This window comes from Perognathus longimembris, chromosome 2, assembly GCF_023159225.1.
Source record: "Perognathus longimembris pacificus isolate PPM17 chromosome 2, ASM2315922v1, whole genome shotgun sequence".
NCBI classification, from domain to species: domain Eukaryota; kingdom Metazoa; phylum Chordata; class Mammalia; order Rodentia; family Heteromyidae; genus Perognathus; species Perognathus longimembris.
Window position 1 is genome coordinate 53,124,843 of NC_063162.1, and position 27,088 is coordinate 53,151,930.

A 27,088-nucleotide genomic window follows, 5' to 3' on the forward strand; every position below is an offset into this window, starting at 1 on the left:
GATTCTCCTACCACAGGCAACGTGTGGACACCAGCACCGGGAGGTGGGCCAGCCTGGTCAGGGAGCCCCTGCCTCCTCCAGGCCTTGACATGCTCAGCCCGTGTGTGGGCCAGGGGGCAGAGCTGTGTCTGAAGATCTGGGGACTACCTATCCTCAGCTGGGCTACCCCCAGGAGTGTGCAGCTCCTCTCTGCTCCCCCAAAATGGGCACTGTGCTGTGAGTTGGGGTGGCCTCAGTGTCCACAGACATGAGCAGGAGCCTCCACCATAGACAGCTGTGATGGCTGTCCTTCCAGCCTGATGTCAAACCGCACATGAGGGCCCAGCCTTGTGGTCATATGGTCATCTCCTCTTTGCAGAATCTTGACTAGAAGAGCACCTTGCTTCCTCATGTCATATTGGGTGGAGGGGGGACGCTGTCTCCCAAGAAGAAGGGTCCACTTGGACTGCGGGCAAAGGCCAGCCCACCAAAGGCCCAGGGAGTAACTTGTAGCAGAAATACGAGGAACAAGGGTCTGGGAGGGTCAGGATAGCATGGAGGCCACTTGGAGTAATGTGGAGATGTGTTCTGTGTGGCCCAGGAAATGTGGGGTGGGGAGGGTAGGGACAGAGAACCAGGGAAATACTTGGTCCCAGGAAGCCTGTTTTGAGGGGCTGAATGGGAGTGGGACTAGAAGCCCCCAGATGCCTGCTTATGACAACCAACAGCAGCGAGCACAATTGTATCAGACGCATCCTTTGCTCACCTGTCCACAGGCAGCTTGGTTTGTTTTGGTTTTGATTTTTTGTTTGTGTTTTGGAGGGAAGGTTTTTATTCGGGGCGGCGGGGGGGGGGGGGGGGTTGTTGCTGGTACTGGGCTTGAGCCCAGCCTGTGCTCTGTCCCTGAGCTCCTTTTGCTCAAGGCTAGTGCTCTACCACTTGAGCTATGCTCTATTTCTAGCTCTTTAGTAGTTTGTTGGAGATAAGACTCTCATGAATTTTCCTGCCCCATCTTGGCTTTGAATTCTGATCCTCATATCTCAGCCTTCTGAGTAGCTAGAATTACAGGCTTGAGCCACTGGCACCTGGCTCCCTTAGCTTTTTTGTTCAAGGCAAGTTCTTTTTTACTGTTTGAGACTCACACAGCTTCACGGGTTTTTTTGCTGGTTAAATGGGGATAAGAGTCTCACTTTCCTGCCTGGGCTGTCATCCTTCGATCTCAGCCTCCTGAGTAGCTAGGATTACAGCGTGAGCCACTGGCACCCAGATGGCAACTTGGTTTTGAATGGCAATGCAAGTTGAAGGGTGTGAACTGTCCAGCTGATCTGTGAATCACCAGGAACTCCAGTCCCAGCAGAGTCCCCCCTTCCTTCAGGACTCATGAGCAGCACCCCATCCTTGAAGACCTGAAGGGACCTGGCTTCCCCAGGCACCTTCTAGCTTGAGGCCTGTTGTTGACTTAAGTGAAGCAGCCAAGAAGAAAGACCAGGCTGGGCCTACTGATTCGCAGGCCCCCAAGAGGCAGGTGTGATTTATTGGCCTGCCCAGCCTTGCCTCGGATGCAGGGCCCGCACAGGGCAGTCCCCGTCCTGAGCTGCACGCCCGCCCGTGCTGTGTGTCTGCGTCTGCTCTCTGCTGCCCTGGCCCTGTGAGAGGCCTACATTACCATGCCGCTGGCAGCACCTGCCTGCCTCCTCCTCCCTGGAAACATGCCCATTTTGCTTCTCCATTTTTCCCTCACTGTGGTTCGTTGTGGTGACGATGTCGAGTGAGTGGGAAGGCACTGGAAAGTCTGCCTGTCTCAAAGCCCTCTGGGGCTCTGTGCAGCCTGTGGCCCCTTCCCTACCCTTCCCTTCCACAAACCTCCCTGACTAGCAGTGTTGGGGGAGGACATTCTTATTTGTTTGGGGGTTCGTTACTTCCCTGGTTTGTTTGGTTTTCATTTTCTCCAGGCATCTCGTGGCTGTGCCTCCGTCACCTCACCTCTCTTCTCTCCTGCTCTCTCCTCCTCCACAGATGCCCCACGCTGGCAGTTCTGACCAGCCCCATCCCTCCATACAACAAGGTTTGCACGTACCACACCCCAGCAGCCAGTCAGGGCCTCCATTACATCACAGTGGGGCTCCTCCTCCTCCTCCTTCCCAGCCTCCCCGGCAGCCACCACAGGCCGCTCCCAGCAACCATCCACACAGCGACCTGACCTTTAACCCCTCCTCAGCCTTAGAGGGTCAGGCCGGCGCGCAGGGAGCATCCGACATGCCGGAGCCTTCACTGGATGTAAGTTGGGGTCACCACACACCTTGGCCTGGGGTCAGGCCTGGCACCGGGACCTGCCCGAGAAGAAGGGGAGGGTGTTGAGGGCTCAAGGCCCCGGGTGGAAAGGTGGGAGGGTGGTGGGTGGGCCCCACACAGCCTCCCCTGGTTCCAGAGCCAGGAAGCCCCACCACGGAGAGCAGTGTCACTGAGGACCCCTCCCTTTCCAGCCCCTTGGCCACAGTTCCATTCCCCAGTCCTGTCCCCTTCCACCTAGGTCCTTTCAGGGGCCCGTGGAGCCCAGGGTTTGGAGGCAGCACAGGAGGGTCCCTGCCCTTCTTCCCACTCTCCCTTCCCCCTTCCCTGCGTTGAGCTTGCTGTATCTGTGTGGCTCCCTCTCTGGCCCTTGTTGAGGGAGGGGCTGGAGTAGCAAGGCTCTTCTGTCCATCCTGCTGGTCTTGTCTGTCTGCAGTTTTCTTGTCCACGTGTTATCCATTCCCTGCTTCTGCTTGCTCCATTGCTCACTCCAAGAGACCCCCTTGGTGGGGTGAGAAGGTGGTGGGATGGGGGCAGGAGAATCAGTTCTGGGGCACATTCAGGAGGCAGTAGGTCAGGGTAGGCAGCCGACTTTCAAGGGTTTTCCACCTTGGGGCCTTCACAGTCTGGAGAAAGTGGGCATCATGGCACGATTGGGGCTGGGCAGGTGGACCAGGCACCTGTTTGGGATGGAACTGGACACTTGCCCCTCCAATCTCCACTTTGGGACTCGGGGACCTAGGTGCTGGACTTCCTGAGGACACCTCAACCACTCTTGTCCTCTACCTCCCAGCCCTGTTTGTCACCTTCTCCCTAGTGTCAGGCCTTGTGTTGTAGGAACTCAATCCCATCTCAACCGTCTCTCCCCCACCCCCCGGCCAGGGCAGTAGAACGCTGTCAGATTCATGGTCCCCTCTCCACACAAGTGGTACAGTAAGGGGCAGGGGACAGTGGCCCTCAGGGACGTATGGTACTATCTGCCAGTCATAGGCTCCCAGGGAGCTCTTGGGAGCCGTCCAGGACCGGCATTTTGAAAACCACCTCCTGTGAAGCATAGTTTCTCCAGGAGGCTGTGTGATCTACAGTTGCCATGGTCATGTCAGAGAGGGCAGAGGACCGCTCCATCTGGAGGAAGCCATGGCCTGCCAACAGGGCCCTCGCTTATAGAGTTGATGTTGGAGCCTGGGAAGGGTCAGCCCAGCTCTGATCTCCACTGGTGGGCTGTGGGCTCTGCTACCCTCACCTTGAGATGGGCATGGGGAACAGCCAGCAGGCCCACACCTGGCACCTCAATTTTCCCTCTGTGGACTAGAACCACAGGAAGCAGATGGAGGGGATTCAAGAAGGCCGGCAAGACCCCTCATTCCTCTTGCTGGACGCTTCTCAGCCAACACCTCACCTGGACTTCTTCCTCTTTTCCAGCTGCTGCCAGAACTCACAAATCCTGATGAGCTCCTCTCCTACCTGGATCCCCCCGACCTTCCGAGCAATAGCAACGATGACCTCCTATCTCTCTTTGAGAACAACTGAAGGCCACCTCTGTCGGGGGCCAACCCTCCCCACTTTGCCTCCTGCCCCATCTAACCCCACACACTTGCCCTCCCTCTCAAGTGCCCGTGTCAGGCCACTCCTTGCCAGAATCACAGGCCTGGAGGCGGGCAGGTACACCGGGAAGGTTGTGTAGGGCTGCAGCTGCATCCACCTGAATACTTAGAGCTCAAAGATGACCCCTGCTGAGGGGTGCCTGGTCCAATGAGAGGCCCGGGCCCATGGTGGCTTCAGGTCCCTCCAGATGACCTTCCAGTGCAGTGCCCCCCAAAGTTCTTCCATGTTCTAAACTGTAGCCCTGCTTCCCAGCCCAGAGCCTCCTTCAAGTGACTGGAGCCTGAAGGAACCACCCCTGCCTCAGTCCAGGTCGGGGTGGGGGGACAGCAAGCTTTTGGAGGAGCAGTGACAGTTGGCCACAGTGAGAATTGCCTGCCCACCACCACCCACCCCAGAAAAGCACAAATCTAGGAAGGAGAACATCTCTCCAGGCCAAGGGTCTGCGCTTTGGCCTCTGCCATGTACGCCGAGAAGCCGTGTAAACACTTGTGAGAAAAGCAGAGACAAGACAAGGTGATGAGGATCTCCCGTCTCCACTCGGGGATGGTGGAAAAGGGGAACCGGGGCCACCCTAGGAGCCGGGACAACACATTGGTGGCTCCATGACCTGGCCTTAGATCAGAGCCCAGTCTTGGACAGAGAGAAGGAAAGAAATCCTGTGTAAGAGAGAGGACACACGTGTGCACACCCACCCAACAGGACCGCACTCTCAGCTGGGGGCTGGAGGAAAGGGCAGCTGGAAGCCCATCAGGAGCAGCCCCTTGCAACTTTGCTATAAGCCACTCCCTGCTTTCTAAACTGTGAAAGTGACCCTGGAAAGTTCTGAAGTCACCAAAGGAAAGGCACGTTGGACTTTGACCACAACCAAACCGTTTCCCTCGTGTGCTCTTCGTTTTCTTCCAACCCCACCTGCACCTGCCTCTCCTAGACTGTTCAGTGGGACATGGCTTCCTTCTGGGTCCTTATCCTTGTGTGTCCAGCCAGTGGCAGGGTGCACAATGGAGAGACAGGACAGGGGCAGTGGAGACAGAAGCCTGAGCTGGCCAACAGGAGTCCAGCACATCTGTGTCTCAAGGCTGCTTCGAGCTGCAGCCCAGGCCATCACTGCATGCCCCAGGATACCCCACAGGCAACATGTGGGCCCTGTGTGCGGCCGTCAGCCACCCCCTCAGCGTCCCCCCTCCACACTCCTGCCCCAGTGAGAGCAGTCTTCCCTCTTCACTCCATCTGGCTTAGGGCCCTCAGGGGGCTCTGTCACGCATCCACTTCCTTCCAGGCTGAGCCATGGTGATGTTGGGTTGCCCTGTTACTTGGGGTCCCATCTGTATATCCTTGGCACCCTTCCCTGCTGCCGCCGCCACCACCTCCCAGAGCCCTTTCCTGCCCTCCCATCCACCGTTGATGTCCTTGGTAGCTGTCGTGTCCCAGTCCCTCTGTGGGTGCTTGGTGTTCCCCAGGGCTGTTCGGCTTGTACCCAGAAGGTGGTCCCAGCCGTTGACTCACAGTCACCTCACCCAAACGGCACAAGGTTTTCTTGTAGGACAGCTGCCATTGTTCCCCTACCCTTTTTCTTCCTTTGTCCCTTTTGTCGAGGTTTTTTCCAGAACACCTGTTGTTCAGTATGCAAATCAGTTATTTTAAGAATCGCTTTTGTAAATATCTTTGTGAATATTTTAGTATCGTCTTTGATAATACTCCAACATTTTCATGACCTGGTTATTGCCTTTGCTGGTGTTTTTAAAATACCTTGACTCAGCAACAAAAACTGAGTCCTTTTTTTTAAAAAAAAAAAGCAAACAAAAACAAAAAAGCAACCAGGGCTATTTGTATAGATGAGGGAGGAACAGAATGAGTGGCTACACTGGGAGGTTGTAGATCTGGAAGCCTGCTGTTAAGAGCCATTCCCTCCAACCCTGGCAGCTGGTGGGGACAAGACTGCGCCAAGTAATATGGCAATGCCTGCCCTGTGCCCGTGGCCTGGCACATGGCCACGGTCTGCACTGAACACCTGGAATGTCAGCTTCAGACAGACGGACAGATGCCTTTCCTTAGAAGTTTCTGCTTTCTGCTGTGATACAGTTCCCAGAAAGGCCTAAGGTCCATGCTGATCCTTGTCACTGCACACCAGTTCTGTTCACAGGACCACCCTCTGCTCTCTAGTGCAGAGTCTAGATCCATCCTGCCCCTTCCATCTTGGCCTGGTTTCTGGAGTTCCCTCCCACACAGGCCTCCAGGAGTAGGGTCATTACAGAGCCCTCCCGGCCAGCTCTGGCCTGTGGGCACTGGGAATGCCCCCTTCCAGGGTAGTTTCGAGTAGGAGCGAGCTGGAGCCATCCCTTAGAAATGACAAGGAAAGGCAACACCCATTAGCAGAGGCAGGCCTGAGTTCTAGAAAGTTAACTTCCTGATCCTGGAGCCATAAGTAACCTCGACAAAAAAAGAGACAAGGTCTCAGCAAGCCACTCTCCTGTGCCAGCATCCTTCCATCCACCCGCCAGCATGTGTCTGTCCCCACTCCACAAAATGGGCTGGGAACAGACAGGCAGAAAGGGCCCTGTACAGGCAATCGCTCCCATCTTCTTGGTTCGAAGCTTTATCCGTGTATCATGCTCCCCTGTAGCAATTTTATTTTTGAAGAAACGTCTAATCCTTTTCCCCCAGCTGTAACGCCCAGAGAGCTCCATTCTGCTGCCGATGGGTCTCAGGCCTGACCTGTCCAGACGGGGCAGTGGGCAGCCGCAGTGACTCAAGGGACGTGTGTACATATGTAAATGAGAAATAGACGTGTCAACAGATGCTTTCATTTCTCTTGGAATGTGTATTGTTTTTATTTTACAAAACAACCACAAAAAAAGGCTTGAAACTCCATCATGCGTGGAAAAGAAAAAAAAAAACTAGATCCTGTTAGCATTTGTCTCAGCCGTGTAATATACTCTGACCTTGTGTGGAAAGGTATTTTTTTGTTCTTGTTTTTGTTTTTAATTTTTACCTACCTGTACTATTGAGCTTCAGTGTGCTAGTTCTGCCACCTGTGTATTTTTAGGGTGCTATGGAAATAATGAAAAGAAATGGAGGATTTCAGAAGAAAATTGTAACCAAATTCATAACTTTGTATAATTTTTTGATATCATGATCACAGGTAATCCACACGCCCACACATCAACACGCCCACCAGTGCAGCCTGAAGTGACTCCCACCCGAACCGCCATCCTCTCTGTACATTGTCTGTACAATGCAATCATTTCATCTCTTCAACTGGTCAGAAAACTAATTGTGGTTTCTAGTCTTGCAAAGCTGTATGTAGTTAGATGATGTGACCTCTAATATTTATCTAATAAATATGTATTCAGATGAAACCTGTATATTAGGTGTTCATGTGGTTATTTTGTATTTAAAGATCAAATTATTTGACTATTGCTAGACATTTCTATACTCTGTTGTAACACTGAGGTTATCTCATTTGCCCATGTTAATTTTTTTCTAAATAAATTGACAAAAAAAAAAAAAAGGTTCTGGTGAATTAGCTGTTTTGTGGGTGGTGAGGAGTGGTCTTCGTGTTTCACATTTATTCTTAAAAGCCACCACCCCTGTTCTGTTATTAAACACACGCCCACAGCAAACATGGGAGTGGCTTGGGGACTGTCCCTGGTGACCCTACAGCCACAGAGGCCCTGTCCAGAGCATCCATGACTAAAGAAATGGAGGAAGAGCCAAGTTTCTGTTGTCTGGTGCGTTGTGTGATCGCATGACTGGATTCAGCCACCCACCTCCTCTTAATAGCTTGGGTCTCGTCACACTCTGTCTCTGCTAGCTCCTACCCACACCACCGTCCGACCAGCCTCACCACCTCAGCCCTCCAGCACAGGCTGCACATCTGTGTCTGGGATTTAAGTTCAGGGGATGTGTATGTGGTTGGCAGGGCCTGATGGCTGGTGCTGCCCTTTCTCCACTCAGCCTGACCACTGAGCACTAGGAGTAAACAAACATGGCCACCTTGGTCCTCTGGCAATGGGCAGAAGTAGGCTCTGAGAAGGAACCCCAAATATATCCACCAGGGTGAGTTGGGCGTATGGCAATGGGTTAGAAGAGAAAGGGGTGGGGCTGGGAATATGGCCTAGTGGCAAGAGAGCTCGACTTGTATACATGAAGCCCTCGGTTCGAATCTCCAGCACCACATATCTAGAAAACGGCCAGAAGTGGCGCTGTGGCTCAAGTGGCAGAGTGCTAGCCTTGAGCAAAAAGGAAGCCAGGGACAGTGCTCAGGCCCTGAGTCCAAGGCCCAGGACTGGCCAAAAAAAAAAGAAGAAGAAGAGAAAGGGGTGAGCAGGAGACAAAACAGTCTGAGGGCCCAGGGGACAGGCCTGCCCTGAAAGTGAGTGCTCGCTCCTCTCCTCTGGGTGAACACTCACGTGGCTGGGTTCTCTTGGGGAGGTAGAGGTATGGAAAGAGGATTTACATGAAAAATAGAGGTTTGAGCTGGGCACCAGTAGCTCACACCTATGATCCTAGCTACTTTGGAAGCTGAGATCCTAAGATCATGGTTTGAAGCTAGCTGGGGCAGGAAAGTCCATGAGACTTTTGTCTCCAATTAACCAGCAAAAAGTAGAGGTATGGCTCAAGTGGTAGAACACTACTAGCCTTTTGTAAGAAAGCTAAGAAGCAAAACCGGCTGGTAGTAATAATAAAACAAAAACCAGTGTCTGTAATCCTAGCTACTCAGGAGGCTAAGATTTAAGGATTACAATTCAAAGTCAGCCCAGGCTGGAAAGTCCCTAAGAATCTTATCTCCCATGAGCTACTGGGGAAAAAGCCAGAGGTGGCAGGGTGGCTCAAGTAGTAGAGCACTAGCCTTGAGCAGCTCTTAGGTCTTGTGTTCAAGCCACAATACACGTACACACACACACACACACACACACACACACACACACACACACACACACACACACACACACTTACAAATAGAGCCTTGATCACTGCTAAATTCATGCATTGGCCTCTGCCTTGCATGGTAGGAATCTAAGCAGCCTAAGAAGGGGCATTGGTGGGGTAAGAGGTTTCCAGTGGGGCTACCCAGCTCTAGCCTACCCAGTACCCTACAGCATGGACCCCTCCAGAGAGCTGAGGACCCATTATGGTGAGGTACAACGTATATTTTTTATGAAAAAAGAAATCAGAAACATACCCTATACAGCAAGACAACTTGTTGTGTGGATGGGAGGGCACACATGCTATGTTATGATGGGAGTTCTTGCTTGCAGGTTGTGTTTAAAAAAAAAAGTGTTGAGAGATTGATGGTACTTGGGAGAGATGGCAGCCGGGCAGGGCGGGTGGCTCAGGCCAGTGTTTGGGTTGAGGTTGCTGTTGGTGACTGTGCTTCAAGGGGTGTCTGCTTTGGGGGCAGAGTTCTCATCAGAGGCATACAGAGAGTTGGGCTTCTCTAGCAACTTGTTCTGCAGCTCTTGTGATCTACTTGGATAATTCAGCCTACTTCAGCTGGATCCTGATTACAGGGGTTGCTGTCAGGAGGAAGCACAATTTGAAACCAAAAAGTTTTATGCAGGAGCTATTCTTGAAATCTGTGGATGAAAATTGGGGAGGTTTCCTCAAGTCCAAGCTTTTGTCAGAAGTGCCCAAACTGTTCCGAGGACTACAAATCAAGTATGTTCATGGTTCAGATCCTGTACTATAAAGCTTTTGGACAACAACGGGAACATTGCCGCAGAGCTAAGCATCCTCAAGTAGAACATGGATAGTGTGCAGAACAATTTTGTAGCTTCACTATTGTGAAAACAGCTTGGAGATCTACAGTTAAGAATGGGTCATACACAAAGATTTGCGTCTATGAAGATTACACAGAAAACCTTTCTTAAGGGTTTGTGCAGATCAGATATTTGGCAAATTTTTGTGCTTTACAGTCTTAGAGAAAATGTTCATTTAAAAAATGATCATTTATAATACCAAAATATAAATTAAAATGTTCAAAAGTCTTGAAAAAAATGTTACCTGGGCTCTGATGGCTCACACCTATAATCCCAGCTACTCTGGAAGCTGAGATCTAAGGATCACAGTTTGAAGTCAGCCTGGGCAGGAAAGTCCATGAGACTCTTACCTCCAACTAACCGCAAGAAGCAGAGAGTGGAGCTATGGCTCAAATGGTACAGCGATGGCCTTGAGCAAAAAAGTTCAGGGACATAGCCCAGCCTTTTGCTTATGTCCCAGGACCAGCAAAAAAAAAAAAAAAGAAAGAAAAAGGAAAAGTTTGAATATCTCTGTCCTAAAGGCAAGAAGTAAGCAGGGGAGAGAGGACCCTGTGCTCTCCTAACTTCAGGATAAAAAGCAAAGTTCTTGACATATCTGCTTGGCATCCTGAAACCAGTGCTGCTGCCCAAGGCCAGTCTGTGGCCAGCCTGAGGCCTCATGGAGACCTGAGACCCCGGCCCAGCTCCCTCCTCCTGAGGGAGGAGGAGCCCAGCTCTGGGCTGAGGAAAGGCCACCATAAAGCCCAGTGGGGGCCTGCCTCAGGGCACCTGGACCCAGACACCCTTCTGCCCATCTCCTCAGACTTCAACCACAGGCCAGGGGCATCGGAGGTCTTTGTTCTTCCCAGCACACCTTGCTTGCAAGATCTCCAAGTGCAGCCTTCAGGGGGCTCCAGGAGGAAACCCTGGGGTCTCCAGGGTCACTGAGGCCTGGGGGAACCCATCCAGGCTTCAGTGCTCTCCCTCCCTCGCACCTCCCATCATTCCCTTGTGCTCCCCCCTGCCTTCTCAATCACAGTCATCTCACTCTCAACCCACCCCTCACTCCGATGCTTACTGGCTGCCCATCCAACCCACAGACACCCTCCACCCTCCTCTAGCCGAGCCCAGACGGGATGGTCTACTCATTCCCAGGAGGTCAGCAACTCCCTGGCCTTATATCAGCTCCCCATTCTCTTCTGCCTCCAGTGCTGGCTCCCCAGTTATCTCCTAGTTGCTAACATCCACGATGCTTTCACATCCTGCATCTCACAGCAACACTTGACAGCTGTCCTGCCTTTTTGGAAATTCTCATCCCCGGGGATTCCAGGACAATGTCCTCTCAGTCGTTCTGATGTCTTCTAGCACCTTCTGCCTCCCTCACAGCCCCTGGAGTGTCCAGGCATTTGTGACACCCCATGAAGACCTTCTGTCCCTCGACAGCTGCGGAGCTGGCACACCCTCCTTCACCAGTCACCTCAGGGATCAGCGAGTCACAGCCCTGCATTCTGCCAAAGGCACCTGAGGCCTGTGCCTGCTCCTCTTGTCTGTCTCCTCTCTCCATAGCCCATGGCTGCCAGCATGCCGGGGTGATGAGCCCTTTTCATTGTAAGCTGCCTTGGAATCTATTTCAAAAATAAGTTCCATTCTCATCCCCAAAACGTGACCAGTCACTCTTGAAACTATTCCTAGTTCTTTGCTTCCTCCCAGTTCTTCCATGTAGCCAATCCAGATATCTGTTCTGCAGCCATCTCCTGCCCACACATCCCTAGGCACAGCTCCATACAGCCTGCTGGATTGGCCCAGCCACCCGCACAGACCAGGCAGATGTGCCACAGACACTGAAGTCACAGCGCCACTCACCCATTGCATCTCTCTTCAGTCAGGGAATCTGTTTGGATAAAGCCCTGGACCCAAAGGAGATGGCAGCCCTCAGATCCCACTCTCTCCTCCCTGCTCTTGCAGTGTGTATGTGGCCTCCAGGAATGCCACTCCCTTCCCAGGCAATATAATTACCTGTAAGTCATATTCCCTTCACTTCCTCCTGTGTCTCTCTCTCTTCATCCTCAAAGGGACATGCCACCAGCACCCGGTCAGTGACCTGCTCTTTGAGTGGATCAGTGCTAAAATCCTCTAGATTCAGCTGCCCGATCAGGAGAACCCCATAGAAAGTGAATTTTGGGGACCAGGTTCCACATTTTTATCACTTCAGGTTTTATCACCTGGTTGCCAGTGAAGTAGGAAAGGAACTCAATAAAAAGGCAAAGGTCCAGCAGGGCTCCTGTGGCTCACGCCTGTAATCCTAGCTAGATCTAAGGATCAAGGTTCAAAGCCAGCCCAGGCAGGAAAGTTTTATCTCCATTTAACCACTAGAAAACAAGAAGTGGCACTGTGGCTCAAAGGTGGTAGAGTGCTAGCCCTGAGCAAAAAGAACTCAGGCCCTGAGTTCAAGCCCCAGGACCAGACGGAAGGAAGGAAGGAAGGGAGGAAGGGAGGAAGGGAGGAAGGAAGGAAGGAAGGAAGGAAGGAAGGAAGGGAGGAAGGGAGGAAGGGAGGAAGGGAGGAAGGGAGGAAGGGAGGAAGGGAGGAAGGGAGGAAGGAAGGAAGGAAGGAAGGAAGGAAGGAAGGAAGGAAGGAAGGAAGGAAGGAAGGAAGGAAGGAAGGAAAGAAGGAAGGAAGGAAGGAAGGAAGGAAGGAAGGAAGGAAGGAAGGAAAGAAGGAGGGAGGGAGGGAGGGAGGGAAGGAAGGAAGGAGGGAAGGAAGGAAGGAAGGAAGGAAGGAAGGAAGGAAGGAAGGAAGGAAGGAAGGAAGGAAGGAAAGAAGGGAAGGAAGGAAAAGAAAGGCAAAAAAAGGCCAAGGTCCTTGGAAATGTAATCTAGCTATGTGCCTAGAAAGAAGCTCATAGGAAAGGATTCTGATTAGTCTATTGTCGACTACAAGGCAGGGTTGTGACTGCTTCTGTGTATTTGCTGAACATTTAGGCAATCTATCAATTTGATTTGGCCACATCACAAACAGTTCTTTCTCACAAATGGTTTAAAGCAGCCATTTGTTTATGTATTTTCACCTATGGTCCGCTTATCTGGGCTGGGCTGATCTAATCACAATCAGGCTTGCTCAGGTGTCTGTTGTCACAGGCAGGTTGGTTTACAATAGCTACACCCCTGTGTTTAGTAGTTGTCTGGTAGTCAAGCAGAATAATGAGGTAGCCAGGCTGTGTGTCTCTCATTACCTATAAGGCCATCCTGGGCTAGTTCAAATGGTGGTGGTAGGTTCTAGGAAACAAAGGGGAAGTATATGAAGCTTTTTTTTTAAATTCACAGATATTTAATTTTTTTTTTTTTTGGCCAGTGCTGGGGCTTGAACTCAGGGCATGAGCACTGTCCCTGGCTTCTTTTTGCTCAAGGCTGGCACTCTACCACTTGAGCCACAGCACCACTTCTGGCTTTTTCTATTACGTGGTGCTGAGGAATAGAACCCAGGGCTTCATGTATACGAGGCAAGCACTCTATCACTAGGCCATATTCCCAGCCCCAATATATGAGGATTCTTAAAGCCCAGCACTGGTATGGAATTACTTGTGTCATATTCCATGGTTAAAACAAGTCCCAAAGCCAGCCCATACTCAAGGCACAATGAGTGACATTACCTCTGGACAGGGGGAGGAGAGGTCACAATTTCACATTACAGATATGCCTGAGACAAGAAGGGGATTTCAGGGAGGACAACTGCAATTGACCCCAGCCAACTTCTGCCATGTTGGTACACAGGACTCAACACAATACTGCTTTCCAACTCAATGACTGGAACCAGGGGCGGGCCCAGAATCCAACTAGACCAATAAGCGTCTTTCTCTGAGACTTTCCATTCTGGCCATGAAACTATGGGTGTGGAATTGGACGACCCACCTGTCATGGCTCACAAGGGCAATGCCTGAAGTTGGAGGCCACAAGGCTGCCATTCCAAGAATGGTGGAGAAGAGTGACAGAGAGACTTGTATAGCAAGACACCCTGGTTCCAGTGTTGTCCACTCACACCCCTGTCTTCTTCAGTGATATGAGCCAGTGGAGCTCCTTTCTCCTGGTTAAGTTTGGCTTGGGTCTCTGCTGAAATGATGTGTATAGATGGATTCACAAAACAACAATGAGCGAGACATAGATTTGGGCAGGAATAGTGCCAGCCATCTCTCCTCCAGCTTACAGTGCCATCTAACCCCAAGAAAAAGGCCAAGTTTCTCAGGTCCACTTGAAGATTTAGAGAGTCCAGGATCAAATTGAGGTAGATATCAGAACTAGCATGCTGAGCCTTGCTGGGTTTCTGCCCCCTAGAATTCATGCTTAGAAAATCCCACTGAAGCCAGACAAGTGACATGATGATCCCCACCTCCCCAGTGTATATGCCAGTCAGGCAGGAAGCTCAGAGTACCAGCAGCAGAAACCAGCTCTATCTTGTTCTCTCTCTCTCTCTCTCTCTTTCTGTTCCTTTCTCCTTCCTTCCTTCCTTCCTTCCTTCCTTCCTTCCTTCCTTCCTCCCTCATCTTTTTCTTTTTTGCTGGTCCTTGAACTCAGGACCTGGGACTGTCCCCGAGCTTCTTTGCTCAAGGCTCTACCACTTGAGCCACAGCATCTCTTCCAGCTTTTTCTGAGTAGTTTATTGGAGAGAAGAACTTTCCTGCCTGGGCTGGCTTCACACCGGAATCTTCAAATCTCAGCCCCCTGAGTAGCTAGGATTATTCCCAGCTCTAGCTCTGATTTTCTGAGGAAGTGTTTGCAGGTTGGTGAGTCGAGAGGCTGAGAAGGAACATGCAAACACTTAGAGCAGGTGTGGAGTATGACTCATATAGGTTTGGGTGCAGAAACTCATTGCCTCATGAGGTATGATGTCAGAAAGAAAGAATGAATCCCAATGTTTCCCCCTGTCCCGGCACCACCTCCTGCTAATGCTATCGTTTGATGGAGTCAAGGGCATAGGCCAAACTGTTCCCTTTGTTCTGGTGGTGAGAGTAAGGTCTGTCAGAAGATGTCTCGAGGACTCTTGTGGATCCCATCAAGAATTAGAAAACTAGAGACACTAGAACTTATAGGCACAGGCAGGAACTTCCTGAACAGAGTCCCAAAGGCACAACAGATAGGGGAGAGACTCAACATATGGGGCTACTACAAAATAAAAAGTTTCTGCACAGCTAAAGACATAGCTACTAAACTAGAAAGACAGCCAACCATATGGGAAAAGATTTTCACTAGCAAAGCAACAGACAAAGGCCTATTATCCATCATCTACAGAGAACTCAAGAAACTAACCCCCTCCAAACCCAGTAAACTAATTATTAAATGGGCAAAGGAGCTAAAGAGAGACTTCACAGGAAAAGAAATAAAAATGGCAAAGAAACATATGAGGAAATGTTCAACATCCCTGGCAGTAAAGGAAATGCAAATAAAAGCAATCCTGAGATTCCAGTTAGAATGGCCTATACTCTGAACTCAGGCAATAACAAATGCTGGAGGGGATGCGGGGAAAGAGGAATCCTTCTCCATTGTTGGTGGGAGTGCAAATTAGTATAACCACTCTGGAGAACAGTATGGAGGTTCCTCAAAAAACTCAGCATAGACATATTCCATGACCCAGCCATACCACTCCTAGGCATCTATCCTGAACAACAGGCCTCAGGATACCATAAAGACATCTGCACACCTATGTTTATCACTACATAATTCACAATAGCCAAAATATGGAAACAACCCAGATGCCCCTCTACAGATGAATGGATCCAAAAAATGTGGTACCTATACACAATGGAATACTACATAGCGATTAGAAATGATAAAATAATGGCATTCGCAGGGAAATGGTCAGATCTTGAACAAATAATGTTGAGTGAGACAAGCCTAGAACACAGAGAACAAAGGCACATAGTCTCCCTCATATGTGGTTGTTTTTTTTGCGGCGGGGGGGGGGGGCAGAGAACAGTAGAGATCATGTCTGTAAAATAACTAACTTCTTTTCAAATGGTATTTCCTCATGTTTTGGTCAGTGACTTTACAGTATGTCTCTAAAACCAATTACTAAATAAACATAAAAAGGTCTAGGAAAGACCTATCAGAGGATCACAATAGCTCAATAGCTGTGTACATATGATTATATAGGATGAGGCTAAGCAAAATGAACTCCAAGAGATGAAAACAGGAGGACTTTATTGTTGTCATTGTTTAATGTACTAGGTAAATTTCCTTCGGCGTACCGCCTGTGGTCACTGTATGTGATTTTGGTACACTGGATACTGTATATATGCTTATCTGAACTAGGGAAGGGAAAGAAAAATGAGGGAGGGTATAACAATTAAGTCAAGAAATGTACTCACTACCTTATTATGTAACTGTACCCCCTCTGTACATCACCTTGTCAATAAAATTTAATTAAAAAAAATTTTAAAAGAATTAGAAAACTACAAATCTGGGGTCCAAATAAAGCCATATTTCCATTTGAATGGCTCATCACTAAGAATAGTTTAGGTATTTTTTTTAATGTTTGTTTATACAGGAGGGCTCAGACACCTGAATACATTGACCTACGAAGGCAGATCAGAAAAATTTTCTTGAGAGGACAGCAGAGGAAGGGAAAGCATTTAGAATAGCCACATATGACAAAGGTTCTCTCTCTCTCTCTCTCTCTCTCTCTCTCTCTCTCTCTCTTTCTCCTAGTATGCATGTGTGTACATTCAGGTATGTATCTATAAGTCAAAGTGTCTTAAACCAAGGTGTCTCTCTGTCAGCTGCCAGCTGGGATGAACCCCAGGGATGAAGCAAAGTGATTGGTACGGATACCCTTCACTGTCATTATCAGGCTGGGGAGGAGCTGCTTTACAATGCTGTTCAGAGCTGGGAGTTGAGCTCTCAGTGTAGTTAAGTCAAGGTTACAGTCAGAATAAGAGTCAAGTGTGGTAAAATGGAGTCCTAGGCATACTCTCATAGATCCAATCACCTTCAAGCCACCAGGTGCCAATCCAAATCTCCAAAGCCACCCTGTGGACAGGCACCATGGTGAGACCACATAGAAAGTGAGAGACAAAGTGTGGCTTCTCCAGTCCCATTGTCACCAGAGCTGTGAACGAGTCACCCTCTGACTCAGGCCACAGGGCCTCTGGAGGGAGAACGGCACTGCAGAGTGGAATCCGCCTCCAGTCCTGTGGGCAGAATCAGCCATGGTGACTGTGTGAAGTCACAAAACTTCATCTGTAGTAACCAGAGAAGAATCTCCACCCCACAAGGCCCAGCCTAGACGGGCACTGGGGGACTCACAGCCATAATCCTCCTGAACCCAGGAGGCTGAAATCTGAGGATTAAGGTTCAAAGCCAGCCAGGGGAAGGAAACTTCATGAGACCCGTATCTCCAATTAACCACAAAAAAAGCCGAAAGTGGAGCTGTAGTTCAACTGGTAGAGTACCAGCCTTGAACAGTAAACTTAAGGGACAGCATCCAGACCCTGAGTTCAAGTACCACCTTGAGCCAAGGCCTTAGAGGGCAAGGTCATCTCCTAAAGTGGCTGGTCACACCCTGAAGGAGGTCTTTCTGCAGGTCCTTGTCCTGTAGCTTTCCTAGTAAAATGCACACTTGCTAGAAAGCCCTGAGGACAACCAGCTTCAGAGTCAGGTGCTACTGATTCACTGTAGCTGGGCTGAGGGCAGGGGAGGGGACATGGAGGACATGCTCTTGCAACCTTGTCCCCTGCTGTCTGAACCTGAACAGCACCCCAGGACCCTCATATGGGCCGTCACAGGTGTCCAGGCCACAGGCAGCTGCCCAGGGTGGAAAGTGAGGGGCGCCAGCTTCCGGTCACACTTGCCAGCTGGGTAGGATCATTCAATCCAGTTCTTCCATTGCCTCCTTGAGGCAGCAAGCATCCTGCCTCCTCATCTCCCCTCCACAGCTGAGCCTCCCCTCTGGCTGAGCACCCAGGTAAGACAGAACTGTGAATACAAAGAGTTCTATCACTTTGCCCTGATGCCCAGGAGAATTGAGGCTGGTCTTTGCTCTCATGGACTGCTCACATGGGTGGGGAAAGCCCATGCTGGTATGTACAAGTTTGGAGGGGCTACAGTTGACAGAAGAGCACTGGGAACAAAGCACACTGGGAACAGAGAGGAGGCTGCATGTCAGGGCTTGGCCACAAGGGGGCAAAAGGCCACACACTCACACAGACTCCTCACAGATGCACATGAGGAAATTGGTCTGCTTTATTTACTATTTCCCCAGTGTCGAAAGCAGAGCCTGACACATGTCCAGTACCTAATAGCTGCATGTGATGAATTGATGAATGCCTGATGAATGGATGAGTGAAGAGGAGGAAAGAAAGGACCACAGGGGGTGAGTCAAGGATGAGGTAGGACAGCATTCCAAGGAGAAGGAACAGTATGTGCAAGTGCTCAGAGGCATGATGGTACCCAGTGTATCTGGCAAAGGTGGAATGTCCACTGCATATGTAGAGAAGGAGATGATGTTGACACATCTGGCTTTGAGAATACAGGTTCTTATCAAGGGCATGGCACTCATTTCAAATGTCTACAAATGGCGTTCAGTTTTAGAACATTTTCATTACCTCAAAAGGAAATCCCATTAATTTTGTCCTCCAGCCCTCTCATTCCTCCAGCCATAGACAAGTACTACCGTTCCTCCCTCCCTCCCTCCCTCCCTCCCTCCATCCCTCCCTCCCTCCGTCCCTCCCTTTCTTTTGTGTGCCACACTGAGGCTTGAACTCAGAGCCTTATTATCTCCCTTGGATTTTTGGCTCAAGGCAGGCACTCCACCACTTGTAGTTTTCTTGTAGTTTATTAGAAATAAGGGTCTCTTAGACTTTCCTACCCAGACTGGCTTCAAACTTCAATCCTCAGATCTCAGCTTCCTGAATAACTATCATTACAGGCATGAGCCATCAGTGCCTAGCACTAATCTACTTTCTGTCTCTAGATTTGACTATTCTAGATGTTTCTGTATAAACAGAACTACGCAATTTGTGGCATTTGTTGCTGGCCCCTCTCATTTAGCATGTTTTCAAAGTTGCAGTGGTGTTACTACTTCATTCCTTGTTATTGCCAACTAATATTCCATTGTCATATGGATATGTCCCATTTTGCTTACCAGTTAATGGATGGTTGAGATGTTTAAATGTGGCTTAAAAGGGATCTTCTAAAAATAAAACACCAGGAAGTGAGTACTTGAAAGGAGTAGGGTTAAGGGTAATGGGACAGACAAATGAAAGGGAGAAGAGGGGGGAAATTCAGACAAGAATTCAATGTATATCCTACAAAATTAATAAGAATGTGAGAACTAATAAGGGAGAGCTCAGTAAGAATGTTGAAAGGGGTGACATTGATCAAGATTTATTATATTCATAAACTTCTTAGTTTAAAGGCAACCCCTTTGTATAGCTACTTAAAGATATTTTTAAAAATCTAGCTGGGTACTAGATGACTCACACTTATAACCCTGGCTACTCAGGGATGATATCTGAGGATCTCAGTTTGAAGCCAGCTTGGGCAAGAAAACTCATAAGACTCTTATCTCCAATTAACCACTGAAAAGCTGGAAGTGGAGGTATGACCCAAGTGGTAGAGTGTCAGCCTTGCATGAACAAGCTAAGGAACAGCACCCAAGCCCTGAATTTAAGCCCCAGTACTGCACATAAATAAATAAATAGCAAGCAAATTAATTAATTAATGTAAATAAGCAAGATAAAATAAGATCCTCTGATGGCTAGTATTAATAGCACTGACAATACCAAATGCTGGCATGAATATAGCCAGAACTCTCTGATATTAGGGCTAGGTGCTTGTAATAGTAAGACCAGGTATGTAGGTAGATAGATAGATAGATAAGATGAGATAGACTCTTTCTCACACACACACACACACACACACAAATTCTAGAAATTTAATTTATAAGCATTTACCTAAGAGAAATAAAACATATGTCCCCCCATTAAAACTTGTATACAACCCCTATGCCACAAAAAAAGCAAATGCTGTACACAACAACAGTATTTGCTAGTAGCATTATTCAGAATAGCCAGACTTAAAACAGCCTTCATCTCTATTGCACCATCAATAGGAGAATGGACAGACAAACTGAAAACAGAATTGTGTTCACAATATGGAAATCTACCCACAATGAAAGTCACAGAAATATGAGTGGGGAGATGTTATGACAGGTGAAATGAGCCAGATGTAAAGAAACGTACTGTGTAATTCCTGAGGTTCTGTGTGTGTGTGTGTGTGTGTGTGTGTGTGTGTGTGTGTGTGTGTGTGCTAGTCAGGGCCTGGGCACTGTTCCTGAGCTTTTGTGTCAAGGCTAGTGATCTTGATCTCCTACTTGCAGCCACAGCACCATTTCTGGCTTTTTGGTAGTTAATTGGAAATAAGAGTCACATGGACTTTCTTGCTCGGGCTAGCTTTGAACTGCTGTCCTCAGATCTCAGCCTCCTGAGTAGCTAGGATTACCGGCGTGAGCCACTGATTCCTGGCTGAGGTTCCGTGTGTGTGTGTGTGTGTGTGTGTGTGTGTGTGTGTGTGTGTGTGTGTGTGTAAAGTAAACTTGCAGACTTCATTTGGAGGGGTAGAGGCCAGCACAGGGGTCTTTTCCAGAGCAAGCCGGGTGCTTGAAAGAGGGACAAGGCCCCATTGCAGGTGACAGGAATGCTATATGCTCTGTTGTTGGTGATGCAGGGTTTGATCTCATCATGGCTTCTTTAGCTCTTATTATTAGATGGAGGGGGGTAGCAGTGGGACTGGGGCCAGGGCTCGGGTGGGAGGCAGTCAGGGCCTCCTGTGGTCACAGCATGTGCAGGGCTGCTGGAGGGCATGAGGATGGAGGCGGGGAACACGAGAGGCAGAGATGAGGAAGGAGGCAAGGGATGCTAAGCAGGTGCTGAGGGCAGCACAGACTGCCTGCTCTGAGGCTGAGGGAGCAAGTAAGTGTGACTCACGGATTCTTCCGGACTCCTATGAAAACCCAGTCCACTTCTACCCAGGAGCTTCCTTCCTGACATGGCCACGTCCCGGCTGCTTTCTGATAGGGAGCTCCCACAGACTGTCACCTGTATCAGCATCATGTGACATTCCCTGACTCATGGGGGAAACAGCTCAGGTGACTTCAATGCCTTGACCTAAGCAGAGAAAGCCCCAGGCCTTCCAGGTGAGCTGGTTGCTGGGGGAGGGGAAAAGGGACCTGGCAAGGGCTCTTGGGTGGTTTGGATGTGAGGGGAAGCTCCAGCGCCCCGATGGAGAGCCACCACGATCTGATGCTCCAGAGGACCAGTAAGCTGAAGCTCAGGCCCTTCTGCCCTTACCTGCTCCCACATGCCCCTGTTTCCTGCTCCACAGCTGGCACTGCTGCCAGCACAGGCCGCCCCAGAGCCCAAGGAGAGTGCGCCACGGGAAACACGGACACCTCTGAGTAGGTGTGCTAGGGCAGGGATGCCACCGGAAGCAGAAGCCCCGGCAGGGGAGGTGGGTGTGACTTGGCGCACAGCCCTGCAGACAAGTCCCAGCTGTGTCACCCTCCTATAATGCACCCCATCTTATCCTCCCCATGGACTCACTTCCCCTCACTGTTTGTCATCCAGCCCAGCCTCCTGGCCTTTCCAAGAACACAGCCTCTTCTCAAACAATCCTGAGAACCAGGTCTTTGAAGAGCAGAGATTTAGCCTCCCTGTCTCTTCCCTCTTCCCCCTTCCACACCACGCACTGAATTCTTCCAGAACAAAGGAAATGTGGTTATTTATTTTTATTTGTTTATTTATTGATCTATCTATCTATCTATTTTGGTGCCAGTACTGGGCCCCTTGAACTCAAGGCCTCATGCTCTCACTTAGCTTTTGCACTCAAGGCTAGTGCTCTACCACTTGAGCCACGCTTCCACTTTCAGCTTTTTGCTGGTCAACTGGCGATGAGAGTCTCTTGGACTTTCCCGCCGGGGATAGTTTAGGATCACAATCCTCAGAGCTCAGCCTCCTAGGTAACTAGGAGTATAGATGTGAGTCACTGGCGCCTGGCAGTATTTTTTTTTTTTGAGACTGTTTTATTGGAACCTAACATAAAAAAAATATACACAGTGTGCTTGAGTCTTCAACATCAAGTTTGATGAGTTTACATATTAACTCTGTCTGTCTCTGTCTCTGTCTCTATCTCTGTCTCTGTCTCTGTCTCTGTCTCTCTCTCTCTCTCTCACACACACACACACCACCACCACCACCACCACCATTACCACCAAAATTCCTGTGCTTTCGGGATTCCAGAAAGGTCCCCTGATAGCCTCTCCTCTTCTGATTCTACAGTTTAACCTATTCTTGTGCTTCATGGAGGTGAGAGTTATGTATGCAAAGATGGTTGTATTTCTTCTCAATATAACCCCTATGCATTCCATCCATGTTGCTACCTATATCAATATTGTCAATATTATCAGTGTGTGTGTGTGTATGTGTGCACGTGCACGTGCTCACTCCTGTGCCAATATTGGGACTTGAACCCAGGGCCTTAGCTTGCTTGCTCAAGGCTGATGTTTTACCACTTGAGCCACAACCACTTCTAGCTTCTTGCTGGTTAGTTGGAGATAAGAGTCTCCTAGACTTTCCTGTCCACGTTTGCTTAGAACCACAATTCTCAGATCTCAGCCTCTTAAGTAGCTAGGACAGCAAGCATGACCCAGTAGTTATTGTTATTTTTTGTCTTGTGTGTGTTTTTTTAATTCTGCTGTCTGGGAGCACCTGGATACACAGGTCCATTTTACCAAGAATGAGCACTGGGGCTGTTTCTGGTTTGAGGCCCTGATGAATATTTGCATAAATATTTGTGTGAACATACACATACTCATTTCTCTCAACACTTGCCTGGGAGTGGAAATTCTGTGTCATAGGTAAGTATATTTTTAGCTTTATTAGATAACTGCTGTGTTTTTTTTTTTGCAGTGATGACACCAACTTATATACTCCCAGTAACAACGTAAGAAAGTTCCAGTTGTGCCTTCTTATAATTTTAGCCACTCTAGTGGGTACAAATGGCAGCTCAGTGGGCTTCCCTTGGCTTTCTTCAGGTGACTGGTGAGGCTGTGTGCTGTCTTCTCTCCCACCCACGAGTCATTTGCATTCCTGTGTGAAATGCCCGTTCAAGTCTTTCCACCACTCCACAGAGCTATTCACCTTTTCTTATTGATTTGTGGGAGTTCCTTATATACACTGGATAGAAACTTGGCTCTGAGAAATGTATCATGAATATTCCATTCCAGTTTGCGGCTTTATTTCATTAACTTCATTTTCTTTTTGTGTATGTCAGGACTGGGGCTTATATTCAAGACCTTACTTTCTCTCTCAGCTTTTGCAGTCAGGGTTGGCACTCTGCCACTTAAGCCATAGCTCCACTTTTGGTTTCTTGCTGGTTAATTGGAGATAAGAGTCTCATGGACTTTTTCTGCCTTGGCTGGTTCTAGACCTTGATCCTCAGATCTCAGCCTCCTGAGTAGTTAGGATTATAGGCGTGAGCTACTGGCATTCAGCTGATTGCATTTCTAAATAAGCTCTTTTGGTGAATAGAAGTTACTAATGTTAATAGAATTTAAGTTATCCATCTTAGCTCTTGAGTGCATTTTACATCCTCTGTAGGCAACCTCTGAGAAGCCGGCGCAACAGCTTCCATCCTGTCTTCCTTCCTGTGTTGGAGTTGCTTATTCACCCACTGGGATCAAGGGAGTTCCCTACCCATCAACTTACCTGCTCATCGACCCATCCACCCACCCACTTCCCTCCTATCCTTTCTCTTATACCATTCATACATCCTTCCATGTGTCCATCTATCAATCCATCTATCCATCACTGATCTATCTATCCATCTACACATCATCCACTCATCCACACATCCACTCATCCATTCATCCATCTATCCATTTATTTATCCATCCATTCATTGATTCATCCATTCTTTTTTTTTTTTTTTTTTTGGCCAGTCCTGGGCCTTGGACTCAGGGCCTGAGCACTGTCCCTGGCTTCTTCCCGCTCAAGGCTAGCACTCTGCCTCTTGAGCCATAGCGCCGCTTCTGGCCGTTTTCTGTATATGTGGTGCTGGGGAATCGAACCTAGGGCCTCGTGTATCCGAGGCAGGCACTCTTGCCACTAGGCTATATCCCCAGCCCCTGATTCATCCATTCTTATATCATCCATCATCAATATATTCATCTATCCATCCATCATCCATCTTTTCATTTGTTACTCTATCTAGATATCCATCTATCCATTGATTCATCCACCCAATATTTCTTTACACAAGCATGGTCTGAAAGATGACAGGCAGTAAGTTTGAGGTGGCGAAATGAATAAAACCTTCAAGGAGCATATGACCTGATGGGGAAATACAACATACACAAAGTCCTTGACAGATTTTTATCTAGCTTCATGTCATCCTGAATTCTGTAGTTCCCAGTATCATTCTTGGAAATCTCTATGTATTGGTCCTTGTTATGTAACACACCTTTCAATTTTGTAGACAGTCCAGTTCCCACACGTCTCAGCTGCAAAGAGCAAATAGATATCCTTCCCTTTAGATACTCAGCTTCAATTATGAGACCATGAGATAGTCAACAGCACTGCCCCACCATTGACTTAAATCTTGCTTGTGACCAGGCTGTAATCAGTCCAGTGTTGAGAAGGAAACAGTAGAGAGCAAGATGAGTGGGAAGAAGGGAGAACCCAAGTTGCCAAGTAAAAATGTGGTCTCCTTCCTGTCTAGAAAACAGTGTGGACTACATCTCTTTGCTGTTCGGTGTCAGGTCAAACTAGATCCTGGATGCCTGAGTGGGGGGCTGGGCCAGTATTTGGGAGGGCAGAGATCCTGCATCCCTCCTAGGGAGCCCTTGCCTGGCCTCTGGCTACCAGCTTGGCTCATGTTCCCTCAGCTCAACCTCTGCTTGCCATGCTCCCCCTGACCTCTATTGAAGGGCAGTGGCTCAGAACCAAAAGCCCACAAAGAACCCACTCGCCCTATCCTCAGCTGCTCAGGGCCTCAGCTGCTTTGATGGTCAGACTGCCCCAGACTCCCTGATAGGCCTGGCTGTTGTCCTGCCTGGGCAGCACCTGCTGCCCAAAGGACACTGGCCCTTTGTTGGGAGAGGTGGCTTGTTGGGAAAATCTTCAGGAGGGACTGAGCCTAGCAGGCCAGGCTGGCGCCAGGCGGGACCCAAAACCTCAGCAAACAAGACTTCTACACAGCAACCACAGTGCTTGATGGGACTAGAGCCAGTCATGCGCAGGGAAGTGGAGCTGCTAGCTAGTCTCAGCTATGCAGATCCCTGGTCCCCTTCTCCCCACCTTTCACCACCACCGCCACAAGGTGAACAATGTTACTTACTCCCACCGTGCTGTGCCACCACAGGCTCAAAAACAGGCATCCCAAACCGAAAGCCTAAGCAAACCTTCTTCCTTTGTTGATTTATCTCAGTTATTTACTATAGCATGGAAAATTGGCTGGTAGAGGTTGGAAGTGGTTAGAGCGTGTCTCCTGTCTCCCAGCACTTGTGTGCTGAGAGCTTGATCCCCAGTGAGGCAGTGTTAGAAAGTGGTGAGGTCTTTAGTAGCGAGGCCAAGGTCTGAGAATCGTGGTTCAAAGCCAGCCCAGGAGGTCAGGAAAGTCCAATTAGCTGCCAAGAGGCTCAAGTGGTATAGGGCCAACCTTCAGCAAAAGAAGCTGAGGGACAGCTATGTGCTGGTGGCTCACATCTGTAATCCTGGCACCTCAGCAGGCTGAGATCTGAGGGTTGTGGTTTGAAGCCAGCCTGGGCAGGAAAAGCTGTGAAACTTTTATCTCCAATTAACCAGAAAATTGGAAGAGGCACTGTGGCTCAGGTGGTAGAGTGCTAGCCTTGAACAAAAAAGCTCAGGACAGTGTCTAGGCCCTGAGTTAAAGCCCCAGTTATGACAGGAAAGAGGAGGAGGAAGAGAAAGAGAAAGAGGAGGAAGAGGAGAAGGAGGAGGAGGAGGAGGAGGAGGAGGAGGAGGAGGAGGAGGAGGAGGAGGAGGAGGAGGAGGAGGAGGAGGAGGAGGAGGAGGATGAGGATAGAAACAGGGACTCTTTTCTGAGCGATCAGGGAGAGAGTCGGAGAACCTTCCAGACAACCTCTCACAGCTCCTGAGGTGGAAAGCAGCTATCCCTCTGCCTGCTGTATGAGGTCTGCAGTGGAAAGCTCCACCTATGTTATGGGTGGGTCCCCAGCTGGAGTCCCAGCGGGATCTGACTACGTGCAGAGCCATGTGGTGAACCAATAGGCCTGACCAAACAGAGAGGCCAAGGACCCTACTGTGGAGCTGACAGGCTGGCTTGGCCTGGCAGCAAATCTGTCATCAGAGGGAAGGAAGATCTACAAAGGGACCATGCCCCCACTCCAGTCTTGCCTCTGCTAGGCTCACAGCCAAGTCCTATGGGGGCTAGAGGCTGCAAAGACAAAAACAAACACTTGCGAGGGTCTGGTGACTCATTAATGCCTGTCATCCAAGCTACTCAAGAAGCTGAGATCTGAGGATCATGGTTCAAAGCCAGGGAAATTCGTATCTCAATTAACCAGCATAAAGCTGGAAGCAGAGATGTGGCTGACGTGGTAGAGTTGGTCTTGAACAAAAAAGCCAAGCAAGAGTCAAATCAGCTTGGGGTACAGGAGCAGGCAAGCTTACAGTTACCGGGTCAGTGGGTGAGTCTATTTGCGTGCCACCCTGGTGAGTTCATGTAAACACTGTACTAAGGCTCAGAGAAGGAGGGTTGGTCTGGCTTTCCTGAAGGAGGGGCGGGGAGGGGGGAGGTGGAGGCAGGAAGCCACATCCATGAGAAGCAGGCAGGGCAAAGTGTTAGTTACTCGGCTCTTCCCGGAAACAGATACCAAGGCTGATGGAGCTGAAGGAAATGCATTAAGGAAAATACATACAAAGGATAGCGGGCTGGGATGGGTCAGAGTGTGAGTTAAGTCTGACCTTGAGTGAGGAGAGCGGGAAGGGAAGACACAGGAAGAAAACGAATGAGGAAGGATGGTTGGCTGTGTGTGGTACCAATCATAATCGGGAAAGACAATGAGAGGAAAGGAGGAGGGAGAGGGAAGAATGGGAGAGGAACACAAGGCAGGCAGGCAGAAAACTGCTTTGTTCAGTTCCGAAAGGGGCTACAGGTGAGCTGGGTGTTAGTGACCTGCCTGTCATCTTAGCTACTCAGGAGGCTGAGATCTCAGGGTTGCCATAATCCGAAAATTGAGGGTTGCCATAATATGAAATCCCCAAAGTTCAAAATTCCTAAATTATTCAAAACAAACAAAAACCAACCAGAATCCCCAAAGATTAAATTCTGGAATATTCCACCCCCAAAATATCCAATCTTGAGAAACCATAATTCGTGTGTGTGTGTGTGTGTGTGTGTGTGTGTGTGTGTGTGTGTGTGTGTGTGTGGTGTAAGGAGATAGAAAGC

The 27,088-nt window shown here is 49.2% G+C and overlaps 1 protein-coding gene and 1 pseudogene across 6 annotated transcripts in view; both read left to right on the forward strand.

Annotated features, from left to right (window-relative positions):
* Positions 1-7,235, forward strand: part of Zmiz1 (zinc finger MIZ-type containing 1) — a 225,900-nt gene extending 218,665 nt beyond the window's left edge. For 5 of the 6 annotated variants that reach the window (XM_048339140.1, XM_048339142.1, XM_048339141.1 and 2 more), the window contains 2 exons: positions 1,996-2,256; positions 3,691-7,235. In XM_048339140.1, the coding sequence (XP_048195097.1) occupies positions 1,996-2,256; positions 3,691-3,798 (369 nt within the window). In that variant the 3' untranslated portion in view covers positions 3,799-7,235. The remainder of the gene's footprint in view (positions 1-1,995; positions 2,257-3,690) is intronic. The other variant, XM_048339143.1, reaches the window with a different exon arrangement.
* A 1,942-nt stretch (positions 7,236-9,177) lies between these two features.
* Positions 9,178-9,660, forward strand: LOC125344187 (annotated as a pseudogene).
* Positions 9,661-27,088: the final 17,428 nt, after the last annotated feature.